The following is a 17,994-nucleotide window of genomic DNA, read 5'->3' as shown; positions in this document are numbered from 1 at the left end:
TGAATATGATTAGGGGGGACCGGTTGGTGGAAGGGATTCAGGTCGGAGCGAAACAATATAAACTTAAAGCTTTTGCAGATGACCTAGTTCTGACATTACAGGAGCCGGAGTCTAGTTTGAAAAGAGTACTACAACTGATTCAAAACTTTGGTCGAGTGGCAGGATTTAAGTTAAATAAGCAAAAAACTAAAGTTTTGGGGAAAAACGTGACAGATATTGAGTTGGAACAGCTTCAGAAAGAGACAGAACTAAATGTGGTTAAAAAAGTTAAATACCTAGGGGTAAATATAACAGCAAAAAATCTGAGTTTATTTAAAGATAATTATGAAAAATGTTGGTCAGAGATTAAGAGAGACTTGGATAGTTGGTCAAGACTAAAACTTTCTTTGTTAGGCCGAATAGATGCCATCAAGATGAATGTATTGCCAAAAATGTTATTTTTGTTTCAGACACTGCAGATTGTAGACAAGACAGAGTGCTTCCGGAAGTGGCAGAAAGATATTTCTAAATTTGTCTGGCAGGGCAAAAAGCCCAGAATCAAATTTAAAATATTAACAGATGCGAAAGAAAGAGGGGGCTTTGCCCTGCCAGATTTAAAGTTGTATTATGAAGCTGCAGCTTTCTGCTGGTTAAAAGATTGGTTACTTCTTGAAGATACGGATGTTTTGGATTTGGAAGGTTTTAATAATGCGTTTGGATGGCATGCATATTTATGGTATGATAAAGCTAAGATAAATAAGGCCTTCAAGAACCATATTGTCAGAAAATCAGTTTTTAATGTCTGGACAAAATATAAAGACTTACTGGAGAATAAAACTCCGAGGTGGCTGTCACCCCTGGAGGCTAAGGCTCGGAAAAGAGCCAATATGGAGGCCAACTGGCCAAAATATTGGGAGATAATAGAAAAGGATGGTGACAACTGGAAATTGCAGAGTTTAGAAAAGATGAGAGACAAAGTGCGAGACTGGTTACACTATGCTCAGATTAAAGAAGTGTTTAAAAATGACAAAAAGCTAGGATTCCAAGTGGAAAAGTCAAAGTTAGAAACTGAACTGTTAGAACCTAAGACTAAGGTACTTTCAAGAATGTATAACTTGCTGCTGAAATGGAACACACATGACGAAATGGTAAAATCAACAATGATAAAATGGGCGCAGGATATTGGGTATAATATTATGTTTGAAGATTGGGAAAGGTTGTGGACCTCTGGGCTGAACTTCACTGCATGTAATGCGTTGAAGGAAAATGTGATGAAAATGATGTATAGATGGTACATGACCCCTGTTAAACTGGCTAAAATATACCATTCGTCTGATAGCAAATGTTGGAAATGTAAGGAAAATGAAGGAACATTTTTTCACCTCTGGTGGACCTGCCCTAGAGTGAAGGCCTTTTGGGAGAAGATATATAATGAATTAAAAAAGGTGTTTAAATACACCTTCACTAAGAAATCAGAGGCCTTTCTCCTGGGTATTGTCGGCCAGAGTGTGTTAAAAGAGGACAGAACATTCTTTTTGTACGCAACAACAGCAGCAAGAATATTAATTGCCAAGAATTGGAAAACTCAGGAGCTACCCACTGTGGAAGAATGGCAGATGCAACTGATGGACTATATGCAATTAGCTGAGATGACCGGCAGAATTCGAGACCAGGGAGAAGAAAGGATGGAAGAAGACTGGAGGAAATTTAAGATTTATTTACAAAAATATTGTAATTTGGCTGAGTGCTGAATTGGATGCCAGTGCAGACAATTGTCTACCATTAAATTAGATTTAAGGTTGAATTATATGTCAAACCAAATTAAGATTACTAATTAAGATGAATTAAATGATAATTTGTTTGAAACTAATTTAATAATGATGTAAGTGTATGCGGGAGGTGTGGGGGAGTCCCATGTAACAATTGAGAGATGTTAAATGGACAATGATAAGTGCTTATCTAATATATGCTCTATTTGAAAACTTTAATAAATATATTATAAAAAAAAAAAACTAGAGATCAGCATGCAAACTGACTTTCGAAAGAAAACAAAAGCCCTTCTAAAACAATTGTTTAAAGCTGTCATTGTCTTAAAAAAGGAGGGTGGGAGGAATTGTTCTCACGTAATCGGAATACTAAGTTATAGCCATGGAAACAGTATATAAAAATCAGCAAGCAGGGTCAAACCAAATGCTACCCCCATTTCCATCATTAGCATATACCTACTCTTCAGGCCGGGACACGAGTGGCGCTGTGGGTTAAACCACAGAGCCTAGGACTTGCCGATCAGAAGGTCGGCGGTTCGAATCCCCGCGACAGGGTGAGCTCCCGTTGCTCGGTCCCTGCTCCTGCCAACCTAGCAGCTTGAAAGCACATCAAAGTGCAAGTAGATAAATAGGTACCGCTCCAGCGGGAAGGTAAATGGCGTTTCCGTGCACTGCTCTGGTTCGCCAGAAGCGGCTTAGTCATGCTGGCCACATGACCCGGAAGCTGTATGCCGGCTCCCTCGGCCAATAAAGCGAGATGAGCACCGCAACCCCAGAGTCGGCCATCACTGGACCTAATGGTCAGGGGTCCCTTTACCTTTACCTTTACTCTTCAGGCCACCTGATATAGGATGGCCCCTATTTTCAGAAAGGATATACTTGGGTGGTGGTGGTGGTTGCTGTTACTGCTTCTTTCCCTTAGAATCATAGAATTGTAGACTTGGAAAGGGACCCCAAGGGTAATATAGGTCCAGCCCTCTGCAATGGAGGAATCACAGTTAAAGAATCCAATCCAACATCTGTTTAAAAACTCTAATGAACCACCACCACCTTCTAAGGTAGTTCATTGCACTGTTGAACAGCTCTCACCATCAGATAATTCTTCATTGGCGTATGGAGAATGCCACCTAGCTTGAGCATAGCAGCTCCTGGGAGTCATTACCTGCTTCTGAGCCTGCATCTCTTTTCTCCCTCAATAAAGATCTTCTTACATTCAGATAAGAGTCTCTATCATCATAGGCTGGCCAGGAATCAGGACAGCCCCCTTCTTCAGTATAGAGCAGGGGTGGGAAACAGGCTGTGACTGGTGAGCCAGGTGGTTATCTTCCCCACCCTTTATGGACCAGGCTTGACAGGTGAGCAGAGCTTCTGGCAAGGCCAGAAGTAGGGCATGAACACAGTAGCCCTCTCCTGCTTTTGTTCCCTAGCAACTGGTATTCAGATTCTGGCTGCTTTTGATCCTTGAGGTACCTATAATAACTAGGGCTAAGAGCCTTATCCTCCATTTAGCTTAACCCCTTTTAAACACATTGAAGCTAGTAGAAATCACAGGAGACATTCTTCCCCTAAAGCAGTGTTCCGCACATGCATGCATGCACACAGACACATGTACACCTGTACAGTGCAGAAATAAATAATTGCATGTATCTGCAGAATCCCTACAAAAATAAATACTACAACTCACTTGTTCATGTACAACATAAGGAGTTGGAGATCTGCTTGACACCTCTTTTGCTTCTGTGATCTCAGGCCAATAAATTTCACACCCTACCCCTAGATTCCAAAGTGATCAAATACTAACACAAACAGCAAGATTAGTTAGCCAATTAACATAATCCCCTAAAGGCACACCAGCCAGCTCAGATCTAGATTAGCAACTGTCCTGACCTGTGGCTGATATATTACTATGGTGCTATGTGAAATGAGGTCAGTAGGCTCTGGGGCTGGTGGGGAGTGCTTGGAGAGGGGAATATGCAGTAGAAGGTAAGATCTGAAAGTTGACTGTTTGGTCACTGAAAGAAATTCTACTCCCATTGAGCAGAATGTACAATAATGCTTTTCACACCACAGAACCAATGTCGTATTCAGCAAACAACACCCATCTTCCAGCCAGAAGACAAAGGATGAAGATGTGAATTAGAAACCCCTTCTGTTCATGTATTCCACTATTAGCACAGAGGTGTGGAGGTCTTGAATGTGTAGACTGCCCCATCCAGGTCGAAACAGGGAGCAGCAGATCCATTTCCTCCAAATGGATGAGGCCTTGGATGTGAGGCATTTCCACCTTTGTAGCAGCGCACTTAACATCCATATTAAGAAATTGGAGTGAGATGTTGCCATTGCACAGCATAATATTGTGCGTATTTGCAGGGTGGCTGGGAATCAAGAGCCTTTCCAAATGATTTAAAATAAAAATAAAAATCCTCCATCAGTGAGATGTAGAAGTTGGGCAGGACCTGTTCAATACCAATACTGTAGTCCCATGCCCACCAAAGAAATGATACAATTAAAGAAAACTTTTTAAAAAATGGTTCATGAAGTGGCAGAGTGGTGCATGGCAAGGGTAATGGCTTTTCAGCCAATATTTTCATATATTAAAACTGGCACCAAGTGATTGGATGAGCTCTTGTGCTGTGCAACCTCAGCACTACAATAATAAGTGGACAGAAAAAACTAATGCAGACACATGTGTATTTACTGCACTAAAACTGATGGTTCAGTGGAAGGCATTAGAACAGGGATGGGAAACCTGTGGCCCTCCAGACATGGGCCCCCAAATCAATAAAAATCAATAAAAAATACATAGCTAACTGAGGTTCTGCCCCCCCAAAACAAAAGGCCTACCCTCCCAACAAAAAAATCTAGCTATGTCCATGCCTCCAGATGTTGTTGGACTACAATTCACATTGTTACCATTGACCATGCTGACTGGGGCTGTTGGGAACTGGAGTCCAACCTTCATTTGGAGAATGCAGTTTCCGCATCCCTTAACTATAATATATTCCACACCAGCCTCCCACAGTATAGTTTGCTACTGTCAAGAGCAACAACCGATAATTCCTAAGAAGCCTCTGAATTGCAAAGAGTTTCATGGTGGTTAAGGAAAACCTTCCTTATGACATCTCCTTTAAGAGACAGCTGTGCTCAGCATTGTGCCCTACTTTCTTCCCAGCCTCATGCTGCCTCAGTGTTTTTTAGATTTCAGAGGAATAATGGCTGGCAGAAATCTTCTTTTACCTTTTCCCCAGTAGAAATGGATGCACCAATTAAGCAATCAGTCCATGTGTCAGGGACTTGCAGGGAAGATGTTGCTGAAGAGAGAAATTCCCTTTCATTTTGTAAGCTGCTTTAAAGAGGGTGTGTAATACAAAATATTAAACATTTAAAAAAGGAGTATGACTCACTTACCAGCTTGGTAGATCAGAGGAACAGGGGGAAAGAAACAAGCTGGTGGAAGTTTGGAAATCAATGGTTGCAAACTGAGCAAGTAACAGGGCTCCGGGGCTTGGTGGCTTTTCAGAAGTGAGGCTTTGTACAGAGAATTATGTATGAAGTGCAACATGAGCGAACGATGGCACATCATTTGGTGCCTTGAGAACTATACGAATTTAAACAAGACAGAGCTACCTCAAGGCCCATGGAAGTCAGTGCATTAGTGAAGTTGGCTAGAAATTTCCTAGGGGCCCAAGGAAAAAGGAAATGTATGGGGGTTCCGTTGACCTCCTAAGCTGATTTGGGTGTGGTGGAGTAGAGGCAGGAGAGATGGAAAGCCCCATTGCACTAGTGGAAGCCCTTGTGTGGGCTTCTACTAGTGGGACTGGTCTGATGAGCTGAAATAACCCATATGTATGCCACTCTTTTAGGGAAAGGATGCAGATATAAATGTGAGATGTAATACAGTGGTACCTCGGTTTATGAACAGTCCTGTTTACAAACTATTCAGTTTACGAATGCCGCAAAACCAGAAGTAGTGTCCCGGTTTGTGAACTTTAGCTCGGTCTACGAACGGAAGCTAAACGGTAGAAGGGCACCGGCGGCGGGAGGCCTCATTAGGGAAAGTGCACCTTGGTTTAAGAACGGACTTCAGGAACAAAATAAGTTTGTAAACCAAGGTACCACTGTACAGGCAAGATTCTGGACACCTACATTACCTGACCCTCTTTGGTTATCACGGTTAGCAAAGGTTGACACTTTAGAGGATGAGGGGTGTATTTGGGAAAATTTTTGCACTGTGGCTGGGCACCAGGTGGCAGCAGGCAAATACAGAAGCAGAACTGCAGGGATCCAGAATCTGCATTTTTAAAAGAGACAGATAATCTCAAAAAAGCAGTTTGAACAGGTAAAAACTTAGTACAGTGGTACCTCGGGTTACATACGCTTCAGGTTACAGACTCCACTAACCCAGAAATAGTACCTCAGGTTAAGAACTTTGCTTCAGGATGAGAACAGAAGTTGTGCTCCGGCAGCACGGCAGCAGCGGGAGGCCTCATTGAGTGGTGCTTCATGTTAAGAACAGCTTCAGGTTAAGTACGGACCTCCGGAACGAATTAAGTACTTAACCCGAGGTACCACTGTATCAAGGAAATTTCAAGTCAGGTTTCAGCCATATGGGGTTGGAGAACACAGTACAAAGGAGAGCCCCCTAAAACCACAACTTGCCAGATAAGGCAAATCACACCCGAAAGATTTGGATAAGGATTGAAAACCTGTGGCCCTCTAGATGTCAGAACTCCAACTCCCATCAGCCCCAGCCAACATGATCAATGGTCAGGAGTGATGGGAGTTGTAGTCCAGCACCATTAGGAGCTCCACAGGTTTTCCATCACTGGTTTAGGCTATTATTTTTGATGAATTGGAGGTTCTTGAAAGTGCCAGAAAAAACATCTGATCCAGCTTTTAAAAATCTGGCATGGCACTCATATTGACAGGCCCGGAGAAACATAATATGACACAGAAGCAAGCTCATAATTGTTTGCCTATATGCAGAAATCTTTGGCAGTGGCTGAAGTTCACTGACTGATTGAGACGACCAAGCAAATGTCATTCTCTTCCCATGGATTCTGTTGCTGCAGGCTAACAGGGTTGCCTGCACTTTGCAGTCTTGATATATAAAGCAGATGTGAAAGGGCTTTGGGTAGGCTAAGATAAGACAGAGCGAGCCTCTGGCCCCAAAGCAAATGAGACATGTTGATGAGAATTAAAACCAGCTCCAGCCACAAAATGTTGGTGTCCTGTAGAAGAATCTTTGCAAAGCCATTGCTCTTACACAGAGAAATGTTTCTGTACTCAGGCCCACCCGGCTTTGCAATGGAATATACGGGTTATATGTATTTCGCATGTGCACAATAACATCGTGCAAATGCAGCAATTGATACCTGGTAGTGAAATAATCCTGAACAAATGAAAAGTAGTAGTTTTAAGTTACAAGAGGCAACAGGAAGCGAAACGAGACTTCCAGAGGCCAGGGAGGGAAACCTCAAGCTTGTTCTTTTTCTGCCCACTGTGACCAGAGGCGTACCTAAGCTCCCTTGCACTCTTGGCAAGGAGCTGTATCAGTGCCCCCTTGTCCCTTGCACTCCTCTGCCAAGGTGCCCAGAGAAGCCCGTGTACCTCTCCCGGCTGCGCAGAGCAGTGGAGGAGCAGCCTGAGGAGCACATGGACGGGCCTCTAGCCAGAGTGGGTAAGTGCAATTTTTTCATCACATTGGGCCTGTGCCCTTGGGAGGGGCCAACCTAGCCAACCCCCAAGTACCCCCTTGCCCACTACACAGAAGCAGATGTGCTTGCTGTGGCAGCTTCTTAATGAACTATAGATATATTGTGCATACAAGCACAGAAAATCTGAAAGTGCCTCGCTTGTTATGGACATACTTTTTGCACTCAGCACATGGCAAGTGATCTGTGAGATCACTTTTGTACTTCCACCACCTGCAGCAATACCAGCAGATGATCCTGTGTTTGACTTCCAGGTTGAAGTGTGCGCATACATGCTTATACCACAGGTACATTGTGAGCAGTGCTACATTTGCCTAACCCCATAATGATTTATAATTTGTATGGGGGGCAGGGGAGGTAGTGTTTAAAACACCAGCAATGCTATGACTCCTGGAACCTTATGCAGAATTCATCTAAATACATCCTATTATACTGTGCACATCCACACCAGCTTTTTTTCCTTTATCAACGTGTGACAACAGTTCTCCTGGGCCTTTCGACTATTCTGCTCCCATTACTTCTTCCATCACCAATGATGGTAAATGTGCAGCTAGCTTTCTCCAACAATGAGTATCCAGGCCACACTTCAGCAGCAGTACCTTCCTGCTTAGGGACCCAAAGTGATTGTTTCGATGCCCTACCAATGGTGGTGTTGGCCATGCAGAGGATTGCCATTTCAGTTTCCAGGATAGAGGAGAGAGCTATGCATTTCAGCGAGCAGGAGCTTTTCTGGAAGGTTTAAAAGGCCCAGAGATTCAAGATTTAAAGTGCAAAAAAGTGGTTTAGGTTGAGATCAGTTGTTGAGCTTATGATGCATATTACACACACACTCACGTGCGCACACACAGCAGAACTACATCGTAAGTACAGCAAGGACAGATCAATTAGTTATCCCTTTTTGAAGCGACATGAATTGTGTTTTTGGCATGTGTACTAAATACACAAGTCCATTATGTTTGAGCTGCACTCCTGTACCTACTTTCCTAGGAGTAAGCCCCACTGAACTCAGTGAAACTTACTTTTAAGTACACTGGTACCTCGGGTTACAGATGCTTCAGGTTACATACGCTTCAGGTACAGACTCCGCTAACCCAGAAATAGTACCTCGGGTTAAGAACTTTGCTTCAGGATGAGAACAGAAATCGTGCTCTGGCAGCAGCAGGAGGCCCCATTAGCTAAAGTGGTGCTTCAAGTTAAGAACAGTTTCAGGTTAAGAACGGACCTCCGGAACGAATTAAGTACTTAACCCGAGGTACCACTGTATACACATATAGAATTGCACTGTTAATATTTTATAAACATTGTCACTCAGCATGTAGAAGCAGCAAGCTGAGCTGGCCAAAAACACAGATTCTCTTTCGAGTTTTACAAAATCGTATATGGTCAGAAACATCATGGCGGATGGCATCCCAATGATGTCAATATGGACTTGCATGACATTTGATACGGCAGGTCATTTCTCTCTTTGAAAAGCAGGGGGTTGGATTAGATTACACATGGGGTCTCTTCTAACTCCACAATTCTATGATTCTCCCTCTCTCACCCACACCTGTTTACCATTTACTTGTATTTAACAAAACTGCAAAAAATGGAAAGAAAAAAAGACATACACCGCTGAATTAAAAAAGGACTTTCATCTCCATACATTTAGCAATTTTATTTTTTTGATAACATTTTATTTTCAAAAAAAGAGTTAAGTAGTCTGACACTAAAAAGGGAGGGGCGGGAGAAAGAGACACAGAGAAAAAGTTGATTACATTCTCTGCATAGTTTTCTGGAGATTTTACAAAATGTGTGCAGTCCCCCCCCCCCAACACACACACAATTACATTAGCAGAAGAAATCCGTGTAAGGACTTGTTTAAACTTCATTCAGCCAGTGCCAGAGCCTCCCTCTGACAGATTCACACATTGTGGGCTTTAAAAAAACTGAAGACGTGAATAAGGAAGAACAAGGCCAATACAAGAAGCTCTCTTAATGCTTCCTTCAGTTCATGAGTTCATTGCAAAGGTCAGGCTCTGATCTGAAGATGGACTCCAGTATACAAGCATCCTTCCTGTGTACCAAAGTCGCCTATGCCATGCATGATGGGCGGGGGAAGACGGGGAAGTTCACACAAGGGAATCTTGACTCATTTTTCTTTGAAAAATTTGTGTGTGACAAAGAAGAAAAGTAAGTACACTGTCCATTTAACTTAGTATCCATAATCATTATTGCTATACCAAAAGCAGAAGAGAAATCTGTGATTTTAAACTGATCTACTTGTCTTGATTTTTATATATAAAAAATGTACATACTTGGAAAAAAGGATTCTTTATACATTAATATCTATATATTATATATACACACACGTACACATACGCACACAGAGACTGGTTTTAGCTCCTACACTGAAGCATTTCCCAGCTAGGTATATGTTTTGTTTTGTTTTGTTTTGTATTTGTCAAGAAGCTGTTTCTCCGTGGTGGCTGACATTTAAAAATAAAGTTATTCCTTCCTTCCATCTCAGCAAAAGGGGTTTCTTGACATACTTGAACAGAAACAACAAATCTGGCATCTCCTTGGAGAGAAGGATGCCACACACCCCATCACTCCGGTAAAACAACTGTACCAGCTTGTACAAAAAAACAACCCTGGTCACATAATTTGAATACCCCAATGTAAGTCCTGCTCACAAATGAATGGTGCTAAAGAAAACCCCCCAAATACAGTAATATTACACCGCGAGGAAATGGCTCTATCACAGATTTAAGAGACTGGATTTTTAGGTCTAGTTCTGAGAGGCAGAAAACTTGCATCTAGGCTGCACTTGGTAAAAGTGCAGGCAGGTCATACGGTCAACTCCCCCCTTGCACAGGGAATTAAATATCAGAAGGGATTTAGCCTACTCCCCACTTTAAAAAAGTTTTGTAGATGGATTATTTTTCTTTATTGTAGCGAAAACCTTGCAATCATATGAGCCCTTGCTCAGTTCAAAAGTGGCACAACCCAGGCACAGATTTGCAGATTTGCCACCTCAGTTAGGATGGACTAGTATAGAAAGCGAACAAGACTAGAGGGAGCAGCATTCCACCCAAAAATAAAATACAAAACAAAAGGCTGTTTCCCATGCGGGCTAATTGTCAGCCCACGTTGGTGTTCCAAATAACCATGCTTTAACAAAGGAAAGTTCTGGTGTGAATTCAATATACACTGGAACACTGGAATACCAAAAAAAAAAAAAAAAGGCTGAAGGGGCAAAGTCATTCTCAATCCTGGATATGAAGGAGGTACAAGGGAATGTTCAGCTTGGCAAAGGAATAGAAAGAGAACTGAATGTTTTGAGGTTTGGGAAGGCACAGTCTCCTGAATTCCCAGCTTAGTTCCTTTCTCATTTGATGTGGTATGTTGCTGAAGTGATCCTCATAGGAGCAGAATTTGAATTCAATACATCTGAGAAAATGATTCTTTTTTTAAAAAAAAAAAGACCCAGCATATAGTCTTTTGAGTACATATGGAAAAAAGCACGCATAAGGCATATTATGAATAAGCAGTGTAGAAGAGATACAGAAAGGCAGGGGGTAAGTTGCTGCCCTTTATCCGTACCTCCTACAACGCATTGGAGAAAGGAAAGCAGACCCTGTTCCCAACACAATAAAAGTATGCATTTTACTAGAAATTCTGCAGGAGGTGGGGATTTTGGCATATAACAAAGCAATTGTTTGAAAGTACAGGCACCTAAGAGAACCCATGACTGAATTTTAAACACTATTGCTATGATGCACTGAGCATTTTGCGGTTCTGAGGTACACACACTTACTTGGCATAAGATGGAGATTTGGCTCAGTAACCTCAAAAAGATACTGAGGTCTGGTCTTCAGCATCATGAAAACTTGAATATGGACTTTTTGGGAAAGGAGCTTGTGCAAAATATGGGAACTCCGCCCCATTCCCCATCTCCTGCCAACAGGCAAGGGTGCAGGACTGAGTGGCGGGGAAGCACGCAAAATCTTGTCATAACTTCATACCATTTTTGGTGCCTTCTCAGCTGTGCTCTATCTCTGGTAGAAATAATCTCTGGTTGAGTCAAATTACCTTTGAGGTGGACAGAGGTCCTCTGTTCAAAAACTGTGGACCTTTCTCTTTGAATGAGATAAGAGGTATCAAATCTCCACTTTGGACCTTTCTGAGCAAAACCCCGCCCTCCAAAACCCCTTTCCCAGTCTAACACTGAGCTGATAACAGCAGCAAAAACATCCTGCTCAAATGAGATGGCAAAACAGAGAATGAATGAAGCAACACGACACCTACTTGTCTAAAACAATTAAGTTCTTAGAAACCCAGTCCTGCCAGAAATTGGTCCTGAATAAGGGAAAATCGGATAAATGGAGGGGGAACTCTGCCCTTGGAGGTTTTGGGGGTTTTTTTGGCACATTGGAGACCATCCAAACTTTAGGCATGAAAAAGTAAGACGACCAAGTGATGGCACGGCGACGACTATGAATTCCAGCTAAGTACAATTGCAACAAACATTCTTATCACTTTTAAGAGTCACATGCACTTAAATCAATATCCACAGCCACTGAGCAACGACTCAGAGGACTCAAGAGCTATATACAAAGGGGGAGGGGCTATTTTACAGCTGTTAAGAAATTCTCCTAATAAAAAGTGTGGTGCACTGCAGAAGGGTTTTCTGTACATTAGAAGCAACCATTGCAACAGAAGGCAGATCTATTTGCATATTGCTTAGAAAGGGTTTTGTGGATGGTGGCAGGCCACATTGGAGAAAACTGCGGAATTGGCGTCCATTACACTTTCTCGCTCTGCAGTGTGACGATGGCAAGGTTCCACTCCAAACATGGGCCAAAAGCTGCTTCAAACTGCTGTTCTCTGTAGGAATAGGGCTGTTTCGTGGACTGTAGGCTTGAGACTTAGTGGCAACCATAGGCCTCAAGCCAGAGAGAGTCAGTCATACTTGTGGCTGAACAAGTTTAATTGGTTTTAATAGGACTTTAAAGGTGGGGAGGGGCGGCTCTATAGATTTGGGATTTTGGGATTTCCAGTACAAGTGTTACATATGGAAATCATTCAGCTATCTGCCTTGTGTCAAATGAAGCAAGTGTAACTATTTGGGTTCAAACCTGGTCAAATGTTGCTGTATATATTTGCACAGAGGCACTTGGCTCTATTCTATTAATGTTTTGGTAGAAATCATGGAATGCCCAAACATAAGGGTTGTAGCCAGTGCTAGTCCTACTCACAGCAGACCCATTGGAATTAAGGAATATAACTTAGGTTCATTAATTCCATGTTCCTTAATTTCAATGGCTCTCCTCCAAGTAAGACTTGGTTAGATAGACAAGCACACTGCATGTTGTTGAGGAAGCGACAGCTGAAAGCTTACCTTGAGTGACAAGGAGACCCACCTTTCACTAGTGAGAGTTTTCTGACAAGATGCTACAGCAATCTTGTTGGTTTTAAAGAAGTTAAGATGCTGAAGCAATCTTGTTGGTTTTTTGTTTTTTTTAAAAAATTAATCAGCCTCAACTCACGGCCCACACAACAGGCACTTTGGAAAAATCGCCCTTTCAGTCCCTTTGAGGCTGTGAGTCTGGGATGCAGTGTGTTGTCTGTAGAATTGCCCTAGTTAACAGATCAACGTGGCTCCAAGTCTGAACTCTCATGCCAGCTCCTGGAGTGCATCTCAGGTCTCCTCTAGCGTGATGTGCACAATTACTCCATCTGCCCTTGGGGTGCAGATTCCTTGGCCTAACAAGCGCTAATGTAACAGGCATGCTCCAGCCAAGTCCATTGCAGCTTTATATATTTTGCTCCTCCGTGTGAGTGAAGGTCATGGAGTAAGGTCGCTGCAGCACCAGCTGCTGATGGGACTAGGTACTGGTGCCCAAATCTCCATCTTGTTCGGTTCCTTGCTCTTTCCCAAGAAGGGGATGATTCTGGCATGCATTCAGAGACGCATCATCTTGCTGATTTTAAAACAGACTGATAGTTGATTCTAAAAGCTTCCCCCCTCCAACAGTGCAAAGATTGCCAAGTTGAATTCTGTTGCATATGCACAAGCTGAAATGTAAACTGCAACCAGCTGCTCAAATGCCAGCTGCTGTTAAAAACAGCTCCTGATGTGCAGCAGGATGGATATGAGTATGGAAAGCTCTGCAGGATATGTGGAAAGTGACAAGTGATCAAGGAAGAGACTGCACAGGGTGTGATCCAGCAGAAGCCTGAACATCCATTTTTAAGGACTTTTATGGCCAAACTATACACTGAATGTAATTGCATATTTCTCTTCTCTGACATTTGCTTTTTTGATCTGAAAGCAGTTCATTGTGCTGTGAGTTTTTAGCAGAGTAACACCACATGATCTGTATCTACCTGCACTTCAGCTTAACCATTTTCCTCCCAGTTCCCCCTCCACTCCGAATCAGCTTGGGAAGGGGTAATTTTAACGGAAAGACAGCCAGAAGGTACCAGTTTAAGCAGCCCTTCCCCCTAATGCTCCTTTGGTGAAACTCACAGCCTAGTGACTGCCTTTAGTTTACTAGAGGAAAAAATACAGGCAGTGGAATGTAATATGCAGTTTGCTCATTAGTACTTCACAGGGTTCAGCTACTGTCCTCACTTTCCCCCACTGCTTCAGCCAATAAGGCTTAAAAAGATGGAAGGAAAATAGAAGAGGCAAAACAAGGACATTTGGCATTTGTACCCTAGGAATAATTGGGACTAGTTTTAGGTCATAACCAAATCAGAAGCATAAACAGGGAGTTGCATTTCTTAAAGGATCGCTCTGTAGAAGGGGCCTGTGTGGAGATTGCAAGATCTTATCAGTAGTTTTAGAACAGGGGACTGGGTTAAACCCCTGACCTAAAATTCTCTCCAGCAAGGGGTCATCCTGGGGATCATATAGCACTGGGAAGCAGGTTCAGTGAGGGAGGACAAAAATCAAGTTTTGCAGGGTTCTATGTATTTTGCTACTTTCTTTGTTGGATTTGTTCCTCCCCATGTGCATCACTTACTCACATACTGTATGGGAGAAGGGGGCTGCCCTCAGATGGCAGAGCAGTGCAAGGCCTCTTTACCCTGTCTGAACCAGAAGTGCACCTACTGTGCTGAGGCAGCACTGCAGAGCAACTTGTTCAGCTGAAGTTTGCCCAGCAGCAATATTATGCCCCTGAGGGACCAAGGAGCCTTGGAAATGGTTAAGATTAAGATGCACTGATGTGAAAAGAGAAGGAACCGTGTACTTGATGAATTCTTAAAATGCCATGTGGAACACTTTTATTCCCTGGGCTAACAGCTGGCATTTAGGGGACTTAACGACCCAGGTAGAGTATATCCCTTCTTGCCAGTCTAAGACATTTCTGTTCATAATTTCACTTTATTAGGGTTGAAAGGCTAGGCTGGAAGACAAGCCTGCAGTCCAAAAACAAACACAGCTCTAAAAAATGCGCAAGCCATCACTACCACAAGCATCAAAATTAAAATCCCTAATCAATTGCAGAGTATGACCTCAAGAAGTTCCTTCAATTCAACATCAAAGTAACCAATGTGGTGCCCTCCTAATATTGTTGGACCACATCTCCTGTCAGTCCCAACCAATACAGTCAATGATCAGGGATGATGGGAATCATAGTCCAATAAAATCTGGAGGGCACCATGTTTGCTATCGCTGTTCCAAGACAAAGATGAACCAAACCCTACAACTGAACTGCATACCCAGCACCCTGAGTCCTGTTTCTTCTATGGCTAAGAGCAAGTGCACCACACACACACAAGACAAGACTGGGTGGACAGTGACACATCCTCAGTGGCCCAGAAGAGAACAGTGGCAGATTGTACATATATACACATATAAAAAAAGAGGACCATAAGTACATGGAAATGTGACATGTTCCAAATATAAGTGGGCTGCCATTTTTTCCTGGAGTGAAGCAGTCAGTCCTACTCCACGCAGTGGGGTTTGGATGGGACAAGGAAAGGGGAAACTGTGCTGGTTTCAGACATAAAGGAGAACAGAAGCCATATGAATTTGAAAAGGCATAATGCTGTAGCATCACCACTAAGTCAATCAGAGATGACCCAAGTGCTTTGAAGCCATGCAGCCATGAAGTAGCCCACATCATCACCATCAGACGCAGGATTGCCATGTTCTTGCTGATGGATGTGAAGGATGGTTTAGAGGGAGGGCAGACTCCAGAGGGCAGGCGGCCCACAGGAATAGGATCCCTGGTTTTCATTTGGCCTCTTCTCTTCTGGAAGAACTTGGCTTTTCTGAAACCCTGTTTTTCTGCACCGTAGCCAACTTCATATCAAAAAGTAGAACCATGACACTGCTAATTTATGACCTGTTGAGGCCTTAGGTAACCCATAACAGCCAAGGGCACCACATTTGTTTAACAAAGGGCCCCCCGTACCATCCTCAAAAGGAAGGGCAAATCAGCAGAACGAGGAAGAGACCCTGGCAGGTGCTCCAGACATGTTTCAAGTATGGCTCAAAGTCTCTCGCTTGAGCACATATGCAGTAGGAGCAGCATAGAGTCTTTGGCACTGAATTCTGTTCCCAGATCTATAGGTTCTCGCCTGGCTGATATTGAGGCTCTGTTGATGTGAAATAGTCCTCCAAGAAAGCTTGAAGGTACTCAAAGGTCGGCCTTTCCTCAGGATCCTTCCTCCAACACTGACACATCAGATCATGCAGAGACTCTGGGCATTCTGGTGGGCAGGGCATCCGGTAGCCTCGCTCTACTTGATCAAGCACTTCCCGGTTCACCATACCTATTGGCACAAAAGCAGACAGGTCTTCAGTAAACACTGTGAGTACTGGTACTACTTGCATGTAAGTGTACATACATGCATACCACTCCTGGATCCCAGACATTATGACTTCTCAGAAAAGGAGTATGCAACCTGGCTCTTCAGTAGAAAAGTTTAGCCAAAGTATACAGAAGTGTTGCTAACAACGTATGCTCCTGTTTACCAAGTACAGTTCAATTTGCATTGCAGTGGAGCGATTTAAGTAGCGTTCCTAAAGTCTGGCATCAAGCAGAGAGGGGGAGCCTGTGGCCCCTGAGATACTGGACTCTTAGCTCCCATCAGCCCCAGCCAGCAAGGACAACGTCCAGGGATGATGGGAGCCCAATAACACCTGGAGGGTCACAAACTTCCCATCTCTCACACAAAGCCTGTTACCTTTCTTCTTCTCCTGCCAGCAAACAGAGAGCTAGACACTAGCTGGGTATGGGACGCAGGGATTTTCCCCATAGCCCAATCCTGTAATGTGTTTGTAACATACAGATGTTTTTTATTGTCTGTAGAAACAATTTTATTGTTTATCAAACTTCTCTTGTATTTAATGTCATTTTTCTCATGCTGTACACCACTTCAGGGATTTGAACCACCCATAATATTACTGATGTGGAACTGAACCATGAATAAAATGGAGTGGTTTCCCCCCGTAGGCTATCATTTTGCAACAGTAATATATGAATGGGGCTTCAGAAGGAAAGCAGAAGTCTACAGAGGAATTAAAACTCTGGAGAAATTTCCCATGAGACGCTTGCTGATTTTGTCTCCCATAATTGTGAAAGGTCTTATTGTTGGTGTATATCCTCCACAAATCATATATTAGCTTTCTTTTTCCAAAGTTATTAATTAATTAAAATCTATCCCACCTGTCTAGCGCCCATGCACCACTCACAATGACGTACAACAATTAAAAATAAAAACAATCAAAATATATTAAAATGGAAAGAACAGGAAAAACCAAGGTGGTTGGGCGAACCCACAAGTCCATGGGCTGCATCTACTCTACCAAACCACCGGATGCAACCTCACAACTTTTATCTCCTGATCTAAACAGCATTAAAATGCTCTGCTTCCTCTTTAAAGATCCTCTGTAAAGAACAGGCAGAGGGATTTTTTTATCTCTAGTTTTGGAGCTAAGCAACACACCACAAAGATCAGACATACATTTCCACAAAGTGTTGGAGGTGTGGGTGGGTAAATTGCTGACTTTCACTCTTAAAGAGCAGGCAGGCTTTATCTCTGATATTAGCACTGTAGGAGACAGTATTGTTCTGCTTTGGAGATCCCTGTCCCTTTCCATGAGTAGTGAATGAGTAGTTTGCTATAGCTGGTCTTGTGGCCCCTTTGAGCACCTGTAGAAAGGCCCACCGTATTTTTCGCTCTATAAGACACACTTTTTCCATCCTAAAAAGTAAGGGGAAATGTGTGTGCATCTTATGGAGTGAATTCAGGCTGCGCAGCTATCCCAGAAGCCAGAACAGTGAGAGGGATCGCTGTATCAGTGAGGGGCTGCCCTTCTCCCTCCTCGGGGAAAGCCTGCAAGCGCCACACACACACTCCATGCGGCTCATGAAAGGGAGCGCTGAGCAGAGCCTGGGATGCATACAGGCTCTGCTCAGTGCTCCCTTTAAAGAATAGGTTTTTTTCTTGCATTCCCCCTCTAAAAACTAGGTGCGTCTTATGGTCAGGTGCGTCTTATGGAGCGAAAAATATGGTATATAAAAAAAACACAC

General features: G+C 43.1%; 1 protein-coding gene across 2 annotated transcripts in view; it reads right to left on the bottom strand.

The window, feature by feature from the left end:
* Positions 1-9,078: 9,078 nt before the first annotated feature.
* Positions 9,079-17,994, bottom strand: part of SRC (SRC proto-oncogene, non-receptor tyrosine kinase) — a 96,932-nt gene continuing 88,016 nt past the window's right edge. For both annotated transcript variants that reach the window (XM_083618783.1, XM_083618784.1), the window contains one exon: positions 9,079-16,231. In XM_083618783.1, the coding sequence (XP_083474909.1) occupies positions 16,023-16,231 (209 nt within the window). In that variant the 3' untranslated portion in view covers positions 9,079-16,022. The remainder of the gene's footprint in view (positions 16,232-17,994) is intronic.

Source organism: Podarcis filfolensis (genome assembly GCF_964270895.1).
Source record: "Podarcis filfolensis genome assembly, chromosome: 6".
NCBI classification, from domain to species: Eukaryota; Metazoa; Chordata; class Lepidosauria; order Squamata; family Lacertidae; genus Podarcis; species Podarcis filfolensis.
This window is presented reverse-complemented; position numbering and strand designations above follow the sequence as displayed.